Source organism: Oncorhynchus masou, unplaced genomic scaffold, assembly GCF_036934945.1.
Source record: "Oncorhynchus masou masou isolate Uvic2021 unplaced genomic scaffold, UVic_Omas_1.1 unplaced_scaffold_682, whole genome shotgun sequence".
Lineage (NCBI taxonomy): Eukaryota > Metazoa > Chordata > Actinopteri > Salmoniformes > Salmonidae > Oncorhynchus > Oncorhynchus masou.
In genome coordinates, this window is record NW_027013271.1 from 73,130 (window position 1) to 97,389 (window position 24,260).

Below are 24,260 nucleotides of genomic sequence, written 5' to 3' on the forward strand. Positions count from 1 at the left end.
AGAGGGTGAGACAGGTTAGACAGGTTAGAGGGTGAGACAGGTTAGACAGGTTAGAGGGTGAGACAGGTTAGAGGGTGAGACAGGTTAGACAGGTTAGAGGGTGAGACAGGTTAGACAGGTTAGAGGATGAGACAGGTTAGACAGGTTAGAGGGTGAGACAGGTTAGACAGGTTAGAGGGTGAGACAGGTTAGACAGGTTAGAGGGTGAGACAGGTTAGACAGGTTAGAGGGTGAGACAGGTTAGACAGGTTAGAGGGTGAGACAGGTTAGACAGGTTAGAGGGTGAGACAGGTTAGACAGGTTAGAGGGTGAGACAGGTTAGACAGGTTAGAGGGTGAGACAGGTTAGACAGGTTAGAGGGTGAGACAGGTTAGAGGGTGAGACAGGTTAGAGGGTGAGACAGGTTAGACAGGTTAGAGGGTGAGACAGGTTAGACAGGTTAGAGGGTGAGACAGGTTAGACAGGTTAGAGGGTGAGACAGGTTAGACAGGTTAGAGGATGAGACAGGTTAGACAGGTTAGAGGGTGAGACAGGTTAGACAGGTTAGAGGGTGAGACAGGTTAGACAGGTTAGAGGGTGAGACAGGTTAGACAGGTTAGAGGGTGAGACAGGTTAGACAGGTTAGAGGGTGAGACAGGTTAGACAGGTTAGAGGGTGAGACAGGTTAGACAGGTTAGAGGGTGAGACAGGTTAGAGGGTGAGACAGGTTAGAGGGTGAGACAGGTTAGACAGGTTAGAGGGTGAGACAGGTTAGACAGGTTAGAGGGTGAGACAGGTTAGACAGGTTAGAGGGTGAGACAGGTTAGACAGGTTAGAGGGTGAGACAGGTTAGACAGGTTAGAGGGTGAGACAGGTTAGACAGGTTAGAGGGTGAGACAGGTTAGACAGGTTAGAGGGTGAGACAGGTTAGACAGGTTAGAAAGGTTAGAGGGTGAGACAGGTTAGACAGGTTAGAGGGTGAGACAGGTTAGACAGGTTAGAGGATGAGACAGGTTAGACAGGTTAGAGGGTGAGACAGGTTAGACAGGTTAGAGGGTGAGACAGGTTAGACAGGTTAGAGGGTGAGACAGGTTAGACAGGTTAGAGGGTGAGACAGGTTAGACAGGTTAGAGGGTGAGACAGGTTAGACAGGTTAGAGGGTGAGACAGGTTAGACAGGTTAGAGGGTGAGACAGGTTAGACAGGTTAGAGGGTGAGACAGGTTAGACAGGTTAGAGGGTGAGACAGGTTAGACAGGTTAGAGGGTGAGACAGGTTAGACAGGTTAGAGGGGTGAGACAGGTTAGACAGGTTAGAGGGTGAGACAGGTTAGACAGGTTAGAGGGTGAGACAGGTTAGACAGGTTAGAGGGTGAGACAGGTTAGACAGGTTAGAGGGTGAGACAGGTTAGACAGGTTAGAGGGTGAGACAGGTTAGACAGGTTAGAGACAGGTTAGACAGGTTAGAGGGTGAGACAGGTTAGACAGGTTAGAGGGTGAGACAGGTTAGACAGGTTAGAGGGTGAGACAGGTTAGACAGGTTAGAGGGTGAGACAGGTTAGACAGGTTAGAGGGTGAGACAGGTTAGACAGGTTAGAGGGTGAGACAGGTTAGACAGGTTAGAGGGTGAGACAGGTTAGACAGGTTAGAGGGTGAGACAGGTTAGACAGGTTAGAGGGTGAGACAGGTTAGACAGGTTAGAGGGTGAGACAGGTTAGACAGGTTAGAGGGTGAGACAGGTTAGACAGGTTAGAGGGTGACAGGACTCCAGGCTTCACTCTACAACCTGATAGAAAGGATGGACACATTATCACCCCTTTTCTGCGTCCAGATTGATTTTGACAAATGGAATGTCTATTCCCCAGGACTCTGAGTATGTGGTGGCAGTGAGGAACTACATCACAGAGGACAGAACACTGCTCAGCTTCCACAAGGGAGACATCATCAGATTACACAGCGCGGAGGGGCTGGAGGAGGGTGAGACACACACACACACACACACACACACGTCCCCATTGTGTTAGCTGTGTTGCTCATTGTATTGTGTGGTGTAGGCCGATGCTACGGCTGCATCGTCAGGAAGAAGGTCATGTTGCTGGAGGAACTAAAGAGAGATACTCCTGAGTTTGGTGGGTGGGGCCTGTGTGTGTGGTTGACCTGCATGTGACTAACACCCCGTCGTGTTTGGTTGTGTTCTGGTTGCTGTGTGAGGAAACAACTAGGATTCAGACTGGGCTGTTGTTGGGACTGTCTAGTCCCACTGAGCTAAAGTCTGGATTCAGACTCTGCTGTTGTTGGGACTGTCTAGTCCCACTGAGCTAAAGTCTGGATTCAGACTAGGCTGTTGTTGGGACTGTCTAGTCCCACTGAGCTAAAGTCTGGATTCAGACTCTGCTGTTGTTGGGACTGTCTAGTCCCACTGAGCTAAAGTCTGGATTCAGACTGGGCTGTTGTTGGGACTGTCTAGTCCCACTGAGCTAAAGTCTGGATTCAGACTGGGCTGTTGTTGGGACTGTCTAGTCCCACTGAGCTAAAGTCTGGATTCAGACTCTGCTGTTGTTGGGACTGTCTAGTCCCACTGAGCTAAAGTCTGGATTCAGACTGGGCTGTTGTTGGGACTGTCTAGTCCCACTGAGCTAAAGTCTGGATTCAGACTGGGCTGTTGTTGGGACTGTCTAGTCCCACTGAGCTAAAGTCTGGATTCAGACTCTGCTGTTGTTGGGACTGTCTAGTCCCACTGAGCTAAAGTCTGGATTCAGACTCTGCTGTTGTTGGGACTGTCTAGTCCCACTGAGCTAAAGTCTGGATTCAGACTGGGCTGTTGTTGGGACTGTCTAGTCCCACTGAGCTAAAGTCTGGATTCAGACTGGCTGTTGTTGGGACTGTCTAGTCCCACTGAGCTAAAGTCTGGATTCAGACTGGGCTGTTGTTGGGACTGTCTAGTCCCACTGAGCTAAAGTCTGGATTCAGACTCTGCTGTTGTTGGGACTGTCTAGTCCCACTGAGCTAAAGTCTGGATTCAGACTGGGCTGTTGTTGGGACTGTCTAGTCCCACTGAGCTAAAGTCTGGATTCAGACTCTGCTGTTGTTGGGACTGTCTAGTCCCACTGAGCTAAAGTCTGGATTCAGACTGGGCTGTTGTTGGGACTGTCTAGTCCCACTGAGCTAAAGTCTGGATTCAGACTGGGCTGTTGTTGGGACTGTCTAGTCCCACTGAGCTAAAGTCTGGATTCAGACTAGGCTGTTGTTGGGACTGTCTAGTCCCACTGAGCTAAAGTCTGGATTCAGACTGGCTGTTGTTGGGACTGTCTAGTCCCACTGAGCTAAAGTCTGGATTCAGACTAGGCTGTTGTTGGGACTGTCTAGTCCCACTGAGCTAAAGTCTGGATTCAGACTAGGCTGTTGTTGGGACTGTCTAGTCCCACTGAGCTAAAGTCTGGAGGTCTCAGGCATGTTTCCTGACTGTGAACTGTCTGTCTGTCTGTCTGTCTCTGTCTGTCTCTGTCTGTCTGTCTGTCTGTCTGTCTGTCTTACCCCTTCTTAAACTGTCAGTATATATACAGTATATATAGGACATGTAGATCTGGTACAGTATATATAGGACATGTAGATCTGGGACAGTATAGTCCCACATGTAGATCTGGTACAGTCTGGATTCAGATCTGGTACAGTATATATAGGGATGTAGACTATGTCCCATCTGGTAAAGTCTGGATGTCAGATCTGGTACTGTATATTGGGACTGTCTAGTCCCACTGAGTAAAGTCTGGATTCAGACTACGGTAGATCTGGTACAGTATATATGGGACATGTAGATCTGGTCCAGTATAAAGGACATGGATCTGGTACAGTATATATAGGGCATGTAGATCTGGTACAGTATAGTAGGACATGTAGACTAAAGATCTGGATTCAGTATATATAGGGCATGTAGATCTGGTACAGTATATATAGGGCATGTAGATCTGGTACAGTATATATAGGGCATGTAGATCTGGTACAGATATATGGGCATGTAGATCTGGGACAGTATATATCCATGTAGATCTGAGTATAATAGGGCTGTAGATCTGGTACAGTATATATAGGACATGTAGACTACGGTAGATCTGGTACAGTATATATAGGGCATGTAGATCTGGTACAGTATATATAGGGCATGTAGATCTGGTACAGTATATATAGGACATGTAGATCTGGTACAGTATATATAGGACATGTAGATCTGGTACAGTATATAAACATGTAGATCTGGTACAGTATATATAGGACATGTAGACTATGGTAGATCTGGTACAGTATATATAGGACATGTAGATCTGGTACAGTATATATAGGACATGTAGATCTGGTACAGTATATATAGGACATGTAGATCTGGTACAGTATATATAGGACATGTAGATCTGGTACAGTATATATAGGACATGTAGACTATGGTAGATCTGGTACAGTATATATAGGACATGTAGATCTGGTACAGTATATATAGGACATGTAGATCTGGTACAGTATATATAGGACATGTAGATCTGGTACAGTATATATAGGACATGTAGATCTGGTACAGTATATATAGGACATGTAGATCTGGTACAGTATATATAGGACATGTAGATCTGGTACAGTATATATAGGGCATGTAGATCTGGTACAGTATATATAGGACATGTAGATCTGGTACAGTATATATAGGACATGTAGATCTGGTACAGTATATATAGGACATGTAGATCTGGTACAGTATATATAGGACATGTAGATCTGGTACAGTATATATAGGGCATGTAGATCTGGTACAGTATATATAGGATCTGGTACAGTATATATAGGGCATGTAGATCTGGTACAGTATATATAGGGCATGTAGATCTGGTACAGTATATATAGGACATGTAGACTACGGTAGATCTGGTACAGTATATATAGGACATGTAGACTACGGTAGATCTGGTACAGTATATATAGGACATGTAGACTACGGTAGATCTGGTACAGTATATATAGGACATGTAGATCTGGTACAGTATATATAGGACATGTAGATCTGGTACAGTATATATAGGACATGTAGACTACGGTAGATCTGGTACAGTATATATAGGGCATGTAGATCTGGTACAGTATATATAGGGCATGTAGATCTGGTACAGTATATATAGGACATGTAGACTATGGTAGATCTGGTACAGTATATATAGGACATGTAGACTCTGGTACAGTATATATAGGACATGTAGATCTGGTACAGTATATATAGGACATGTAGATCTGGTACAGTATATATAGGACATGTAGACTATGGTAGATCTGGTACAGTATATATAGGGCATGTAGATCTGGTACAGTATATATAGGACATGTAGATCTGGTACAGTATATATAGGACATGTAGATCTGGTACAGTATATATAGGACATGTAGACTATGGTAGATCTGGTACAGTATATATAGGACATGTAGACTATGGTAGATCTGGTACAGTATATATAGGACATGTATCTGGTACAGTATATATAGGACATGTAGATCTGGTACAGTATATATAGGACATGTAGATCTGGTACAGTATATATAGGACATGTAGACTATGGTAGATCTGGTACAGTATATATAGGACATGTAGATCTGGTACAGTATATATAGGACATGGACATGTAGATCTGGTACAGTATATATAGGACATGTAGATATATGGACATAGATCTGATCTGGTACAGTATATATAGGACATGTAGATCTGGTAGATACAGTATATATAGGACATGTAGATCTGGTACAGTATATATAGGACATGTAGATCTGGTTCAGTATATATAGGACATGTAGATCTGGTACAGTATATATGTAGGACATGTGTAGACTATGGTAGATCTGGTACAGTATATATAGGACATGTAGATCTGGTACAGTATATATAGGACATGTAGATCTGGTACAGTATATATGTAGGACAGTATATATAGGACATGTAGACTATGGTAGATCTGGTACAGTATATATAGGACATGTAGATCTGGTACAGTATATATAGGACATGTAGATCTGGTACAGTATATATAGGACATGAATACTGTGTTCATCTTTCTCCCTGTGTGGAGGCTGGTGGTTTGGTGTAGTGAATCGTTCTTGGGGTCTGTTTAAACTGTATAAACTGTGTGTGCAGTGTTTTCATACATAGAGTAGATCTGGTACACAGAGTATATAGCCAGCCAGGTGTCCCCTGGCAGTGTTTTCTACATGTAGAGTAGCCAGCCAGGCGTCCCCAGACAGTGTTTTCTACAGGTACATAGAGTAGCCAGCCAGGCGACCCCAGGCAGTGTTTTCTACAGGTGCACAGAGTAGCCAGCCAGGCGACCCCAGGAGGTGTTTTCTACAGGTACACAGAGTAGCCAGCCAGGCGTCCCCAGGCAGTGTTTTCTACAGGTACACAGAGTAGCCAGCCAGGCGACCCCAGGCAGTGTTTTCTACAGGTACACAGAGTAGCCAGCCAGGCGTCCCCAGGCAGTTTTTCCAGGTACACAGAGTAGCCAGCCAGGCGACCCCAGGCAGTGTTTTCTACAGGTGTAGTGAATCCCCTGGCAGTGTTTTCTTACATAGGTAGCCAGCCAGGTCTGGCAGTTTTTCTAAACATAGAGTAGCCAGCCAGGCGACTGTGATACATAGAGTAGCCAGCAGTGTTTTCTACAGGTACACAGAGTAGCCAGCCAGGTGTCCCCAGGCAGTGTTTTCTACAGCATAGTGCCAGCCAGGTTTTCTTTCTACAGGTACATAGAGTAGCCAGCCAGGCGACCCCAGGCAGTGTTTTCTACAGGTACACAGAGTAGCCAGCCAGGTGTCCCCAGGCAGTGTTTTCTACAGATACATAGAGTAGCCAGCCAGGCGACCCCAGGCAGTGTTTTCTACAGGTACACAGAGTAGCCAGCCAGGCGACCCCAGGCAGTGTTTTCTACAGGTACACAGAGTAGCCAGCCAGGCGACCCCAGGCAGTGTTTTCTACAGGTACACAGAGTAGCCAGCCAGGCGACCCCAGGAGGTGTTTTCTACAGGTACACAGAGTAGCCAGCCAGGTGTCCCCAGGCAGTGTTTTCTACAGGTACACAGAGTAGCCAGCCAGGTGTCCCCAGGCAGTGTTTTCTACAGGTACACAGAGTAGCCAGCCAGGTGTCCCCAGGCAGTGTTTTCTACAGGTACACAGAGTAGCCAGCCAGGTGTCCCCTGGCAGTGTTTTCTACAGGTACACAGAGTAGCCAGCCAGGTGTCCCCAGGCAGTGTTTTCTACAGGTACACAGAGTAGCCAGCCAGGTGTCCCCAGGCAGTGTTTTCTACAGGTACACAGAGTAGCCAGCCAGGTGTCCCCAGGCAGTGTTTTCTACAGGTACATAGAGTAGCCAGCCAGGTGTCCCCTGGCAGTGTTTTCTACAGATACATAGAGTAGCCAGCCAGGTGTCCCCAGGCAGTGTTTTCTACAGGTACACAGAGTAGCCAGCCAGGCGACCCCAGGCAGTGTTTTCTACAGGTACACAGAGTAGCCAGCCAGGCGACCCCAGGCAGTGTTTTTTACAGGTACATAGAGTAGCCAGCCAGGCGACCCCAGGCAGTGTTTTCTACAGGTACACAGAGTAGCCAGCCAAATAGAATAAGTAGCAAGCCAGGCGCCCCTGGTGTTCACATTTTGTTTGCTGAAGGAGCTCTATGTTGGTGTCCTCTGGTAGGGTCTACTGCCTTGATTCAATCTGAAATACAAAATATTGAATACTTTATCAAGTTTACCAGTCTAAGGCACTGCATCGCAGTGCTAGAGACGTCACTACAGATCCGGGTTCGATCCCGGGCTGCGTTACAGCCGGCCGCTACCGGGAGACCCATGAGGCGCCGCACAATTGACCCAGCTTTGCCCGGCTGGGATGTCCTTGTCACATTGTGCTCTAGCGACTCCTTCTGGCGGCCGGGCACAGTGCACGCTGACTTCAGTAGCTAGCTGTACGGTGTTTCCTATGACAAATTGGTACGTCTGTCTTCCGGGTTAAGCGAGCAGTGTGTCAAGAAGCAGTGCGTCTTGGCGGGGTCGTGTTTCAGAGGGAAAGGCTTTCCCAGAAACCTTCTTAATTCAATTTTAACCACAAAGTTGCCTACGCTTCCCTGGCAGAATGACATCATTATTATCTCCAGTGGGTATTTGTTTTTCAAACTCTCCCATCACATGTAGGCTAAACAACAGCCTCTTGCTAGGTGCTAAACAACATCCTCTTGCTAGGCGCTAAACAACAGCCTCTTGCTCGGTGCTAAACAACAGAATGTTGCTAGGTGCTAAACAACAGCCTCTTGCTAGGCGCTAAACAACAACAGCCCCTGGCTAGGTGCTAAACAACAGCCTCTTGCTAGGCGCTAAACAACAACAGCCTCTTGCTAGGTGCTAAACAACAGCCTCTTGCTGGGTGCTAGGTGCTAAACAACAACGGCCTCTTGCTAGGTGCTAAACAACAGCCTCTTGCTAGGTGCTAAACAACAGCCTCTTGCTAGGCGCTAAACAACAGCCTCTTGCTAGGTGCTAAACAACAGCCTCTTGCTAGGCGCTAAACAACAGCCTCTTGCTAGGTGCTAAACAACAACAGCCACTTCCTAGGTGCTAAACAACAGCCTCTTGCTAGGTGCTAAACAACAGCCTCTTGCTAGGCGCTAAACAACAGCCTCTTGCTAGGTGCTAAACAACAACAGCCACTTCCTAGGTGCTAAACAACAGCCTCTTGCTAGGCGCTAAACAACAGCCTCTTGCTAGGCGCAAAACAACAGCCTCTTGCTAAGCGCTAAACAACAGCCTCTTGCTAGGTACATTTACATTACATTTAAGTCATTTAGCAGACGCTCTTATCCAGAGCGACTTACAAATTGGTGAATTCACCTTCTGACATCCAGTGGAACAGCCACTTTACAATAGTGCATCTAAATCATTTAAGGGGGGGGGGGTGAGAAGGATTACTTTATCCTATCCTAGGTATTCCTTGAAGAGGTCGGGTTTCAGGTGTCTCCGGAAGGTGGTGATTGACTCCGCTGTCCTGGCGTCGTGAGGGAGTCGTAGGTGCTAAACAACAACAGCCACTTGCTAGGTGCTAAACAACAACAGCCTCTTGCTAGGTGCTAAACAACAGCAGCCTCTTGCTAGGTGCTAAACAACAGCCTCTTGCTAGGTGCTAAACAACAACAGCCTCTTGCTAGGTGCTAAACAACAGCCTCTTGCTAGGTGCTAAACAACAGAAGCCTCTTGCTAGGTGCTAAACAACAGCAGCCTCTTGCTAGGTGCTAAACAACAGCAGCCTCTTGCTAGGTGCTAAACAACAACAGCCACTTGCTAGGTGCTAAACAACAACAGCCCCTTGCTAGGTGCTAAACAACAGTAGCCTCTTGCTAGGTGCTAAACAACAGCCTCTTGCTAGGTACTGAACAACAACATCCTCTTTCTAGGTGCTAAACAACAGCCTCTTGCTAGGTGCTAAACAACAACAGCCTCTTGCTAGGTGCTAAACAACAGCCTCTTGCTAGGTGCTAAACAACAATGGCGTCTTGCTAGGTGCTAAACAACAACAGCCTCTTGCTAGGTGCTAAACAACAACAGCCTCTTGCTAGGTGCTAAACAACAGCAGCCTCTTGCTAGGTGCTAAACAACAGCCTCTTGCTAGGTGCTAAACAACAGCCTCTTGCTCGATGCTAAACAACAATAGCCTCTTGCTAGGTGCTAAACAACAACGGCCTCTTGCTCGGTGCTAAACAACAGCCTCTTGCTCGGTGCTAAACAACAGAATGTTGCTAGGTGCTAAACAACAGCCTCTTGCTAGGCGCTAAACAACAACAGCCCCTTGCTAGGTGCTAAACAACAGCCTCTTGCTAGGTGCTAAACAACAGCACTCTCTTGCTAGGTGCTAAACAACAGCCTCTTGCTAGGTGCTAAACAACAACGGCCTCTTGCTAGGTGCTAAACAACAACGGCCTCTTGCTAGGTGCTAAACAACAGCCTCTTGCTCGGTGATAAACAACAGCCTCTTGCTAGGTGCTAAACAACAGCCTAAAACAACAGCCTCTTGCTGCTAAACAACAGCCTCTTGATAGGTGCTAAACAACAGCCTCTTGATAGGTGCTAAACAACAGCCTCTTGCTAGATGCTAAACAACAACAGCCTCTTGCTAGGTGCTGAACAACAACAGCCTCTTGCTAGGTGCTAAACAACAGCCTCTTGCTAGGCGCTAAACAACAGCCTCTTGCTCGGTGCTAAACAACAGAATGTTGCTAGGTGCTAAACAACAGCCTCTTGCTAGGCGCTAAACAACAACAGCCCCTGGCTAGGTGCTAAACAACAGCCTCTTGCTAGGTGCTAAACAACAACAGCCTCTTGCTAGGTGCTAAACAACAGCCTCTTGCTAGGTGCTAAACAACAACAGCCTCTTGCTAGGTGCTAAACAACAGCCTCTTGCTAGGTGCTAAACAACAGCCTCTTGCTAGGTGCTAAACAACAGCCTCTTGCTAGGCGCTAAACAACAGCCTCTTGCTAGGTGCTAAACAACAACAGCCCCTTGCTAGGTGCTAAACAACAGCCTCTTGCTGGGTGCTAAACAACAGCCTCTTGCTAGGTGCTAAACAACAACGGCCTCTTGCTAGGTGCTAAACAACAGCCTCTTGCTAAAACAACAGGTGCGCTAAACAACAGCCTCTTGCTAGGTACATTTACATTACATTACATTACATTTAAGTCTGGGTGCTAAAATTGGTGAATTCACCTTCTGACATCCAGTGGAACAGCCACTTTACAATAGTGCATCTAAATCATTTAAGGTGCTAAACAATTCAAGAGGTGGGGTTTCAGGTGTCTCCGGAGGGTGGTGATTGACTCCGCTGTCCTGGCGTCGTGAGGTGCTGAACAACAGCAGCCACTTGCTAGGTGCAAACAACAGCAGCCTCTTCCTAGGTGCTAAACAACAGCAGCCTCTTGCTAGGTGCTAAACAACAGCCTCTTGCTAGGTGCAAACAACAACAGCCTCTTGCTAGGTGCTAAACAACAGCCTCTTGCTAGCAACAGAAGCCTCTTGCTAGGTGCTAAACAACAGCAGCCTCTTAAACAACAGCAGCCTCTTGCTAGGTGCTAAACAACAACAGCCACTTGCTAGGTGCTAAACAACAACAGCCCCTTGCTAGGTGCTAAACAACAGCAGCCTCTTGCTAGGTGCTAAACAACAGCCTCTTGCTAGGTACTGAACAACAACATCCTCTTTCTAGGTGCTAAACAACAACAGCCTCTTGCTAGGTGCTAAACAACAGCCTCTTGCTAGGTGCTAAACAACAATGGCGTCTTGCTAGGTGCTAAACAACAACAGCCTCTTGCTAGGTGCTAAACAACAACAGCCTCTTGCTAGGTGCTAAACAACAGCAGCCTCTTGCTAGGTGCTAAACAACAGCCTCTTGCTAGGTGCTAAACAAAACAACAGCCTCTTGCTAGGTGCTAAACAACAACGGCCTCTTGCTCGGTGCTAAACAACAGCCTCTTGCTCGTGCTAAACAACAGAATGTTGCTAGGTGCTAAACAACAGCCTCTTGCTAGGCGCTAAACAACAACAGCCCCTTGCTAAACAAACAACAGCCTCTTGCTAGGTGCTAAACAACAGCACTCTCTTGCTAGGTGCTAAACAACAGCCTCTTGCTAGGTGCTAAACAACAACGGCCTCTTGCTAGGTGCTAAACAACAACGGCCTCTTGCTAGGTGCTAAACAACAGCCTCTTGCTCGGTGATAAACAACAGCCTCTTGCTAGGTGCTAAACAACAGCCTCTTGCTCGGTGATAAACAACAGCCTCTTGCTAGGTGCTAAACAACAGCCTCTTGATAGGTGCTAAACAACAGCCTCTTGCTAGATGCTAAACAACAACAGCCTCTTGCTAGGTGCTGAACAACAACAGCCTCTTGCTAGGTGCTAAACAACAGCCTCTTGCTAGGTGCTAAACAACAGCCTCTTGCTAGGTGCTGAACAAGAACAGCCTCTTGCTAGGTGCTGAACAACAACAGCCTCTTGCTAGGTGCTAAACAACAGCCTCTTGCTAGGTGCTAAACAACAACAGCCTCTTGCTAGGTGCTGAACAACAACAGCCTCTTGCTAGGTGCAAAACAACAGCCTCTTCCTGGGTGCTAAACAACAATGGCGTCTTGCTAGGTGCTAAACAACAACAGCCTCTTGCTAGGTGCTGAACAACAACAGCCTCTTGCTAGGTGCAAAACAACAGCCTCTTCCTGGGTGCTAAACAACAATGGCGTCTTGCTAGGTGCTAAACAACAACAGCCTCTTGCTAGGTGCTGAACAACAACAGCCTCTTGCTAGGTGCAAAACAACAGCCTCTTCCTGGGTGCTAAACAACAATGGCGTCTTGCTAGGTGCTAAACAACAACAGCCTCTTGCTAGGTGCTAAACAACAACAGCCTCTTGCTAGGTGCTGAACAACAACAGCCTCTTGCTAGGTGCTGAACAACAACAGCCTCTTGCTAGGTGCTAAACAACAGCCTCTTCCTGGGTGCTAAACAACAATGGCGTCTTGCTAGGTGCTAAACAACAACAGCCTCTTGCTAGGTGCTAAACAACAACAGCCTCTTGCTAGGTGCTAAACAACAACAGCCTCTTGCTAGGTGCTGAACAACAACAGCCTCTTGCTAGGTGCTAAACAACAACCTCTTGCTAGGTGCTAAACAACAACAGCCTCTTGCTAGGTGCTGAACAACAACAGCTTCTTGCTAGGTGCTGAACAACAACAGCCTCTTGCTAGGTGCTGAACAACAACAGCTTCTTGCTAGGTGCTGAACAACAACAGCCTCTTGCTAGGTGCAAAACAACAGCCTCTTCCTGGGTGCTAAACAACAATGGCGTCTTGCTAGGTGCTAAACAACAACAGCCTCTTGCTAGGTGCTAAACAACAACAGCCTCTTGCTAGGTGCTAAACAACAGCCTCTTGCTAGGTGCTAAACAACAGCCTCTTGCTAGGTGCTAAACAACAGCCTCTTGCTAGGTGCTAAACAACAGCCTCTTGCTAGGTGCTAAACAACAGCCTTTTGCTAGGTGCTAAACAACAGCCTCTAGGTATTAAACAACAGCCTCTTGCTAGGTGCTAAACAACAGCCTCTTGCTAGGTGCTAAACAACAGCCTCTAGGTACTAAACAACAGCCTCTTGCTAGGTGCTAAACAACAGCCTCTTGCTAGGTGCTAAACAACAGCCTCTTGCTAGGTGCTAAACAACAGCCTCTTGCTAGGTGCTAAACAACAGCCTCTAGGTACTAAACAACAGCCTCTTGCTAGGTGCTAAACAACAGCCTCTTGCTAGGTGCTCACTACAAAAACACGACTCCGCCAAGGTTCCCCACAACCTGACCCTAATGATCATATTTGGACCAGAATGAGGTTCACCACAACCTGACCCTAATGATCATATTTGGACCAGAATGAGGTTCAACCTGACCCTAATGATCATATTTGGACCAGACTGAGGCTCTCCACAACCTGACCCTAATGATCATATTTGGACCAGAATGAGGTTCCCCACAACCTGACCCTAATGATCATATTTGGACCTGAATGAGGCTCCCCACAACCTGACCCTAATGATCATATTTGGACCAGAATGAGGCTCACCACAACCTGACCCTAATGATCATATTTGGACCAGACTGAGGCTCTCCACAACCTGGCCCTAATGATCATATTTGGACCAGAATGAGGTTCCCCACAACCTGACCCTAATTACATTTACATTACATTTAAGTCATTTAGCAGACGCTCTTATCCAGAGCGACTTACAATGATCATATTTGGACCAGACTGAGGCTCTCCACAACCTGACCCTAATGATCATATTTGGACCAGACTGAGGCTCCCCACAACCTGACCCTAATGATCATATTTGGACCAGAATGAGGTTCAACCTGACCCTAATGATCATATTTGGACCAGACTGAGGTTCACCACAACCTGACCCTAATGATCATATTTGGACCAGAATGAGGCTCACCACAACCTGACCCTAATGATCATATTTGGACCAGACTGAGGCTCTCCACAACCTGACCCTAATGATCATATTTGGACCAGACTGAGGTTCAACCTGACCCTAATGATCATATTTGGACCAGAATGAGGCTCACCACAACCTGACCCTAATGATCATATTTGGACCAGAATGAGGCTCCCCACAACCTGACCCTAATGATCATATTTGGACCAGAATGAGGCTCTCCACAACCTGACCCTAATGATCATATTTGGACCAGAATGAGGCTCACCACAACCTGACCCTAATGATCATATTTGGACCAGACTGAGGCTCTCCACAACCTGACCCTAATGATCATATTTGGACCAGAAAGAGGCTCACCACAACCTGACCCTAATGATCATATTTGGACCAGAATGAGGCTCACCACAACCTGACCCTAATGATCATATTTGGACCAGAATGAGGCTCTCCACAACCTGACCCTAATGATCATATTTGGACCAGAATGAGGCTCACCACAACCTGACCCTAATGATCATATTTGGACCAGAATGAGGTTCACCACAACCTGACCCTAATGATCATATTTGGACCAGACTGAGGTTCAACCTGACCCTAATGATCATATTTGGACCAGAAAGAGGCTCTCCACAACCTGACCCTAATGATCATATTTGGACCAGAATGAGGTTCTCCACAACCTGGCCCTAATGATCATATTTGGACCAGACTGAGGCTCTCCACAACCTGACCCTAATGATCATATTTGGACCAGAATGAGGCTCACCACAACCTGACCCTAATGATCATATTTGGACCAGACTGAGGCTCTCCACAACCTGGCCCTAATGATCATATTTGGACCAGAATGAGGTTCCCCACAACCTGACCCTAATGATCATATTTGGACCAGACTGAGGCTCTCCACAACCTGACCCTAATGATCATATTTGGACCAGACTGAGGCTCCCCACAACCTGACCCTAATGATCATATTTGGACCAGAATGAGGTTCAACCTGACCCTAATGATCATATTTGGACCAGACTGAGGTTCACCACAACCTGACCCTAATGATCATATTTGGACCAGAATGAGGCTCACCACAACCTGACCCTAATGATCATATTTGGACCAGACTGAGGCTCTCCACAACCTGACCCTAATGATCATATTTGGACCAGACTGAGGCTCACCACAACCTGACCCTAATGATCATATTTGGACCAGACTGAGGTTCAACCTGACCCTAATGATCATATTTGGACCAGAATGAGGCTCACCACAACCTGACCCTAATGATCATATTTGGACCAGAATGAGGCTCCCCACAACCTGACCCTAATGATCATATTTGGACCAGAATGAGGCTCTCCACAACCTTAATGATCATATTTGGACCAGAATGAGGCTCACACAACCTGACCCTAATGATCATATTTGGACCAGACTGAGGCTCTCCACAACCTGACCCTAATGATCATATTTGGACCAGAATGAGGCTCACCACAACCTGACCCTAATGATCATATTTGGACCAGAATGAGGCTCTCCACAACCTGACCCTAATGATCATATTTGGACCAGAATGAGGCTCACCACAACCTGACCCTAATGATCATATTTGGACCAGAATGAGGTTCACCACAACCTGACCCTAATGATCATATTTGGACCAGACTGAGGTTCAACCTGACCCTAATGATCATATTTGGACCAGAAAGAGGCTCTCCACAACCTGACCCTAATGATCATATTTGGACCAGAATGAGGTTCTCCACAACCTGGCCCTAATGATCATATTTGGACCAGACTGAGGCTCTCCACAACCTGACCCTAATGATCATATTTGGACCAGAATGAGGCTCACCACAACCTGACCCTAATGATCATATTTGGACCAGAATGAGGTTCTCCACAACCTGACCCTAATGATCATATTTGGACCAGAATGAGGTTCACCACAACCTTAATGATCATATTTGGACCAGACTGAGGTTCAACCTGACCCTAATGATCATATTTGGACCAGAAAGAGGCTCACCACAACCTGACCCTAATGATCATATTTGGACCAGAATGAGGTTCACCACAACCTGACCCTAATGATCATATTTGGACCAGACTGATGACCCTAATGATCATATTTGGACCAGAAAGAGGCTCACCACAACCTGACCCTAATGATCATATTTGGACCAGAAAGAGGCTCACCACAACCTGACCCTAATGATCATATTTGGACCAGAATGAGGCTGTGACCCTAATGATCATATTTGACCAGAATGAGGCTCACCACAACCTGACTCTAATGATCATATTTGGACCAGAATGAGGCTCACCACAACCTGACCCTAATGATCATATTTGGACCAGAATGAGGTTCTCCACAACCTGACCCTAATGATCATATTTGGACCAGAATGAGGCTCACCACAACCTGACCCGAAACGCAACATGCAACTATTTCAAAGATTTTACTGAGTTACAGTTCATATAAGGAAATCATTCAATTGAAATAAATTCATTAGGCCCTAATCTATGGATTTCACATGACTGGGCAGGGGCGCGTGCAGGGGCGCAGCCATGGGTGGGCCCTCCCAGGCCCACCCACTTGGGGTGCCAGGCACAGCCGAACAGAATGAGTTTTTCCAAACAAAGGGGCTTAATTTCAGACAGAAATAGTCCTCAGTTTGATCAGCTGTCCGTGTGGCTGGTCTCATGATCCCGCAGGTGAAGAAGCCGGATGTGGAGGTCCTGGGTTGGCGTGGCTACGCGTTGTCTGTGGTTGTGAGGGCGGCTGGACTCGGATTATGGTAGAGAAATTAACATTCACGTTTCTGGCAACAGATCTGGTGGACATCCCTGCAGTCAGCATGTCAATTGCACGCTCCCTCAAAACTTGAGACATCTGTGGCAAAATTTGAGAGAAATAAACTTTTTGAGTATGGAACATTTCTGAGATCTTTTATTACAGCTGATGAAACACATAGGACCAACTCTTTGCATGTTGCGTTTCAAATTTTTATTCAGTATATTTTCTATGCGATCTTTCTAAATGTTGACAGAAATTCACTGGACAAGTGGAAACATAGCCACTGTCTTTTTTATTTTATTTTATTTTATTTCACCTTTATTTAACCAGGTAGACCAGATCACCTTTATTTAACCAGGTAGACCAGATCACCTTTATTTCACCAGGTAGACCAGATCACCTTTATTTAACCAGGTAGACCAGATCACCTTTATTTCACCAGGTAGGCCAGATCACCTTTATTTCACCACGTAGACCAGATCACCTTTATTTAACCAGGTAGACCAGATCACCTTTATTTAACCAGGTAGGCCAGATCACCTTTATTTAACCAGGTAGACCAGATCACCTTTATTTCACCAGGTAGACCAGATCACCTTTATTTAACCAGGTAGACCAGATCACCTTTATTTCACCAGGTAGACCAGATCACCTTTATTTATCCGGGTAGGCAAGTTGAGAACAAGTTCTCATTTACAACTGCGACCTGGCCAAGATAAAGCATAGCAGTGTGAACAGACAACACAGAGTTACACATGGAGTAAACGATTAACAAGTCAATAACACAGTAGAAAAAAAAGAGAGTCTATATACATTGTGTGCAAAAGGCATGAGGAGGTAGGCGTATAATTACAATTTTGCAGATTAACACTGGAGTGACAAATGATCAGATGGTCATGTACAGGTAGAGATATTGGTGTGCAAAAGAGCAGAAAAGTAAATAAATAAAAACAGTATGGGGATGAGGTAGGTAAAATTGGGTGGGCTATTTACCGATAGACTATGTACAGCTGCAACGATCGGTTAGCTGCTCAGATAGCAGATGTTTGAAGTTGGTGAGGGAGATAAAAGTCTCCAACTTCAGCGATTTTTGCAATTCGTTCCAGTCACAGGCAGCAGAGAACTGGAACGAAAGGCGGCCAAATGAGGTGTTGGCTTTAGGGATGATCAGTGAGATATGCTGGAGCGCGTGCTACGGGTGGGTGTTGCCATCGTGACCAGTGAACTGAGATAAGGCAGAGCTTTACCAAGCATGGACTTGTAGATGACCTGGAACCAGTGGGTCTGGCGACGAAAATGTAGCGAGGGCCAGCCGACTAGAGCATACAGGTCGCAGTGGTCGGTGGTATAAGGTGCTTTAGTGACAAAACGGATGGCACTGTGATAAACTGCATCCAGTTTGCTGAGTAGAGTGTTGGAAGCTATTTTGTAGATGACGTCGCCGAAGTCGAGGATCGGTAGGATAGTCAGTTTTACTAGGGTAAGTTTGGCGGCGTGAGTGAAGGAGGCTTTGTTGTGGAATAGAAAGCCGACTCTTGATTTGATTTTCGATTGAAGATGTTTGATATGAGTCTGGAAGGAGAGTTTACAGTCTAACCAGACACCTAGGTACTTATAGATGTCCACATATTCAAGGTCAGAACCATCCAGGGTGGTGATGCTAGTCAGGCGTGCGGGTGCAGGCAGCGAACAGTTGAAAAGCACGCATTTGGTTTTACTAGCGTTTAAGAGCAGTTGGAGGTCACGGAAGGAGTGTTGTATGGCATTGAAGCTCGTTTGGAGGTTAGATAGCACAGTGTCCAAGGACGGGCCGGAAGTATATAGAATGGTGTCGTCTGCGTAGAGGTGGATCAGGGAATCGCCCGCAGCAAGAGCAACATCATTGATATATACAGAGAAAAGAGTCGGCCAGAGAATTGAACCCTGTGGCACCCCCATAGAGACTGCCAGAGGACCGGACAGCATGCCCTCCGATTTGACACACTGAACTCTGTCTGCAAAGTAGTTGGTGAACCAGGCAAGGCAGTCATCAGAAAAACCAAGGCTACTGAGTCTGCCGATAAGAATATGGTGATTGACAGAGTCGAAAGCCTTGGCCAGGTCGATGAAGACGACTGCACAGTACTGTCTTTTATCGATGGCCGTTATAAGTCGCTCTGGATAAGAGCTAAATGACTTAAATGTAAAATGTAAATGTAATGATATCGTTTAGTACCTTGAGCGTGGCTGAGGTGCACTCGTGACCGGCTCGGAAACCAGATTGCACAGCGGAGAAGGTACGGTGTGATTCGAGATGGTCAGTGACCTGTTTGTTGACTTGGCTTTCGAAGACCTTAGATGGGCAGGGCAGGATGGATATAGGTCTGTAACAGTTTGGGTCCAGGGTGTCTCCCCCTTTGAAGAGGGGGATGACTGCGGCAGCTTTCCAATCCTTGGGGATCTCAGACGATATGAAAGAGAGGTTGAACAGGCTGGTAATAGGGGTTGCGACAATGGCGGCGGATAGTTTCAGAAATAGAGGGTCCAGATTGTCAAGCCCAGCTGATTTGTACGGGTCCAGGTTTTGCAGCTCTTTCAGAACATCTGCTATCTGGATTTGGGTAAAGCAGAACCTGGGGAGGCTTGGGCGAGTAGCTGCGGGGGGGCGGAGCTGTTGGCCGAGGTTGGAGTAGCCAGGCGGAAGGTATGGCCAGCCGTTGAAAAATGCTTGTTGAAGTTTTAAATAATCATGGATTTATCGGTGGTGACCGTGTTACCTAGCTTCAGTGCAGTGGGCAGCTTGGAGGAGGTGCTCTTGTTCTCCATGGACTTCACAGTGTCCCAGAACTTTTTGGAGTTGGAGCTACAGGATGCAAACTTCTGCCTGAAGAAGCTGGCCTTAGCTTTCCTGACTGACTGCGTGTATTGGTTCCTGACTTCCCTGAACAGTTGCATATCGCGGGGACTCTTCGATGCTATTGCAGTCCGCCACAGGATGTTTTTGTGCTGGTCGAGGGCAGTCAGGTCTGGAGTGAACCAAGGGCTGTATCTGTTCTTGGTTCTGCATTTTTTGAACGGAGCATGCTTATCTAAAATGGTGAGGAAGTTACTTTTAAAGAATGACCAGGCATCCTCAACTGACGGGATGAGGTCAATGTCCTTCCAGGATACCCGGGCCAGGTCGATTAGGAAGGCCTGCTCACAGAAGTGTTTTAGGGAGCGTTTGACAGTGATGAGGGGTGGTCGTTTGACTGCGGCTCCAGGCAATGAGGCAGTGATCGCTGAGATCCTGGTTGAAGACGGCGGAGGTGTATTTGGAGGGCCAGTTGGTCAGGATGACGTCTATGAGGGTGCCCTTGTTTATAGATTTAGGGTTGTACCTGGTGGGTTCCTTGATGATTTGTGTGAGATTGAGGGCATCTAGCTTAGATTGTAGGACTGCCGGGGTGTTAAGCATATCCCAGTTTAGGTCACCTAACAGAACAAACTCTGAAGCTAGATGGGGGGTGATCAATTCACAAATGGTGTCCAGGGCACAGCTGGGAGCTGAGGGGGGTCGGTAGCAGGCGGCAACAGTGAGAGACTTATTTCTGGAGAGAGTCATTTTTAAGATTAGTAGTTCGAACTCTGGCCAAGCCCCGACATCCTAGGAAAGGAAACAGGAAATAATTTTAACTCCCCCTGGTGGTGGTCTGGAGCCGTGACACTGGGTACCTCTAACTCCCCCTGGTGGTGGTCTGGAGCCGTGACACTGGGTACCTTTAACTCCCCCTGGTGGTGGTCTGGAGCCGTGACACTGGGTACCTCTAACTCCCCTGGTGGTGGTCTGGAGCCGTGACACTGGGTACCTTTAACTCCCCCTGGTGGTGGTCTGGAGCCGTGACACTGGGTACCTCTAACTCCCCCTGGTGGTGGTCTGGAGCCGTGACACTGGGTACCTTTAACTCCCCCTGGTGGTGGTCTGGAGCCGTGACACTGGGTACCTCTAACTCCCCCTGGTGGTGGTCTGAAGCCGTGACACTGGGTACCTTTAACTCCCCCTGGTGGTGGTCTGAAGCCGTGACACTGGGTACCTTTAACTCCCCTGGTGGTGGTCTGGAGCCGTGACACTGGGTACCTCTAACTCCCCCTTGTGGTGGTCTGAAGCCGTGACACTGGGTACCTCTAACTCCCCCTTGTGGTGGTCTGAAGCCGTGACACTGGGTACCTTTAACTCCCCCTGGTGGTGGTCTGGAGCCGTGACACTGGGTACACCTTTTATTAACCTAGTGAACACTAGCTGTTCAGTTGTCAATCAGTGCACAGTAAGTCGCCTTCTTCCGCCTAGACTCTGCGGCTGCGCTGGCTGTGAGAAACGCAAAAATAAAATGAATGGGCCTGAAAACACTGTGTGTGTGTGTGTGTGTGTGTGTGTGTGTGTGTGTGTGTGTGTGTGTGTGTGTGTGTGTGTGTGTGTGTGTGTGTGTGTGTGTGTGTGTGTGTGTGTGTGTGTGTGTGTGTGTGTGTGCGTGCGTGCGTGCGCGCACGCGCGCACATGTGCATGTGCTTGCGTGTGTTTGTAGGCAGGTGGTGTACGGGCGGTGATGCTGGTGAATTTGCACGGTATGTTATAACTCTGTGTGTGTGTGTGTGTGTGTGTGTAGGCTGGCGGTACGGGGCGGTGTACGGACGGTGGGGTGTGTTTCCAGGTGAGTGTGTTCAGCCGGTGGCCGCTCCAGACTTCCTGATTCTCCCTGCTGAGAGGGCGGAGCCTCGTGACAGACACGGCCGTGTTGCCGCCTCCGCTGCAATCGCCGTGGCGATGGGCTCTACTGTTGCTGCCCATGAACTGGACCTCAACACAGAGGTACACATACAGACAGAGACAGAGACAGACAGACACACACACACACACATACAGTACATGCTACATGCAGACATGCGTATATTCACTCTCTAATATTCTCTGTGTGTGTGTGTGTGTGTGTGTGTGTGTGTGTGTGTGTGTGTGTGTGTGTGTGTGTGTGTGTGTGTGTGTGTGTGTGTGTGTGTGTGTGTGTGTGTGTGTGTGTGTGTGTGTGTGTCAGGCTGTGGTAGGGTATGGTGAGGACAGCAGCAGTCTCCATCTAGAGGGACTCCCTCTACAGGCCAGTCAGTACACCATGGAAGAGTTCTCCAGGAAGTACTACAGACGGGCTCAGAGACACAGGGACCAGCTGAAGACCAGGAAGGGGAAGGAGTCCAGAGAACCAGCTGACATGGTTACATACTCTAAGGTGAGAAACACACAGCAACCTGTTGAGGTACACATCCCCTGTACTGTACTACAGACAACAGATACACATCCCCTGTACTGTACTACAGACAACAGATACACATCCCCTGTACTGTACTACAGACAACAGATACACATCCCCTGTACTGTACTACAGACAGCAGATACAGATCCCCTGTACTGTACTACAGACAACAGATACACATCCCCTGTACTGTACTACAGACAACAGATACACATCCCCTGTACTGTACTACAGACAACAGATACACATCCCCTGTACTGTACTACAGACAACAGATACACATCCCCTGTACTGTACTACAGATACACATCCCCTGTACTGTACTACAGACAACAGATACACATCCCCTGTACTGTACTACAGACAGCAGATACACATCCCCTGTACTGTACTACAGACAACAGATACACATCCCCTGTACTGTACTACAGACAGCAGATACACATCCCCTGTACTGTACTACAGACAACAGATACACATCCCCTGTACTGTACTACAGACAACAGATACACATCCCCTGTACTGTACTACAGACAGCAGATACACATCCCCTGTACTGTACTACAGACAACAGATACACATCCCCTGTACTGTACTACAGACAACAGATACACATCCCCTGTACTGTACTACAGACAACAGATACACATCCCCTGTACTGTACTACAGACAGCAGATACACATCCCCTGTACTGTACTACAGACAACAGATACACATCCCCTGTACTGTACTACAGACAACAGATACACATCCCCTGTACTGTACTACAGACAACAGATACACATCCCCTGTACTGTACTACAGACAGCAGATACACATCCCCTGTACTATACTACAGACAGCAGATACACATCCCCTGTACTATACTACAGACAGCAGATACACATCCCCTGCACTGTACTACAGACAGCAGATACACATCCCCTGTACTGTACTACAGACAACAGATACACATCCCCTGTACTGTACTACAGACAGCAGATACACATCCCCTGTACTGTACTACAGACAACAGATACACATCCCCTGTACTGTACTACAGACAACAGATACACATCCCCTGTACTGTACTACAGACAACAGATACACATCCCCTGTACTGTACTACAGACAGCAGATACACATCCTCTGTACTGTACTACAGACAACAGATACACATCCCCTGTACTGTACTACAGACAGCAGATACACATCCCCTGTACTATACTACAGACAGCAGATACACATCCCCTGTACTATACTACAGACAGCAGATACACATCCCCTGCACTGTACTACAGACAGCAGATACACATCCCCTGTACTGTACTACAGACAACAGATACACATCCCCTGTACTGTACTACAGACAGCAGATACACATCCCCTGTACTGTACTACAGACAACAGATACACATCCCCTGTACTGTACAACAGACAACAGTTACACATCCCCTGTACTGTACTACAGACAACAGATACACATCCCCTGTACTGTACTACAGACAGCAGATACACATCCCCTGTACTGTACTACAGACAACAGATACACATCCCCTGTACTGTACAACAGACAACAGATACACATCCCCTGTACTGTACTACAGACAGCAGATACACATCCCCTGTACTGTACTACAGACAACAGATACACACCCCCTGTACTGTACAACAGACAACAGATACACATCCCCTGTACTGTACTACAGACAACAGATACACATCCCCTGTACTGTACTACAGACAACAGATACACATCCCCTGTACTGTACCAGAGACAACAGATACACATCCCCTGTACTGTACTACAGACAACAGATACACATCCCCTGTACTGTACTACAGACAACAGATACACATCCCCTGTACTGTACAACAGACAACAGATACACATCCCCTGTACTGTACTACAGACAACAGATACACATCCCTGTACTGTACTACAGACAACAGATACACATCCCCTGTACTGTACCAGAGACAACAGATACACATCCCCTGTACTGTACTACAGACAACAGATACACATCCCCTGTACTGTACTACAGACAACAGATACACATCCCCTGTACTGTACTACAGACAACAGATACACATCCCCTGTACTGTACTACAGACAACAGATACACATCCCCTGTACTGTACTACAGACAGCAGATACACATCCCCTGTACTGTACTACAGACAACAGATACACATCCCCTGTACTGTAC

At 47.1% G+C, this 24,260-nt stretch overlaps 1 protein-coding gene across 1 annotated transcript in view; it reads left to right on the forward strand.

Moving 5' to 3' along the window:
* The window catches only part of LOC135536904 (unconventional myosin-XV-like), a 59,354-nt gene that overhangs the window by 19,189 nt on the left and 15,905 nt on the right, over positions 1-24,260 (forward strand). The window contains exons 6-8 of the mRNA XM_064963126.1: positions 1,842-1,953; positions 21,432-21,634; positions 21,855-22,043. Coding sequence (XP_064819198.1) covers positions 1,842-1,953; positions 21,432-21,634; positions 21,855-22,043 — 504 coding nt within the window. The remainder of the gene's footprint in view (positions 1-1,841; positions 1,954-21,431; positions 21,635-21,854; positions 22,044-24,260) is intronic.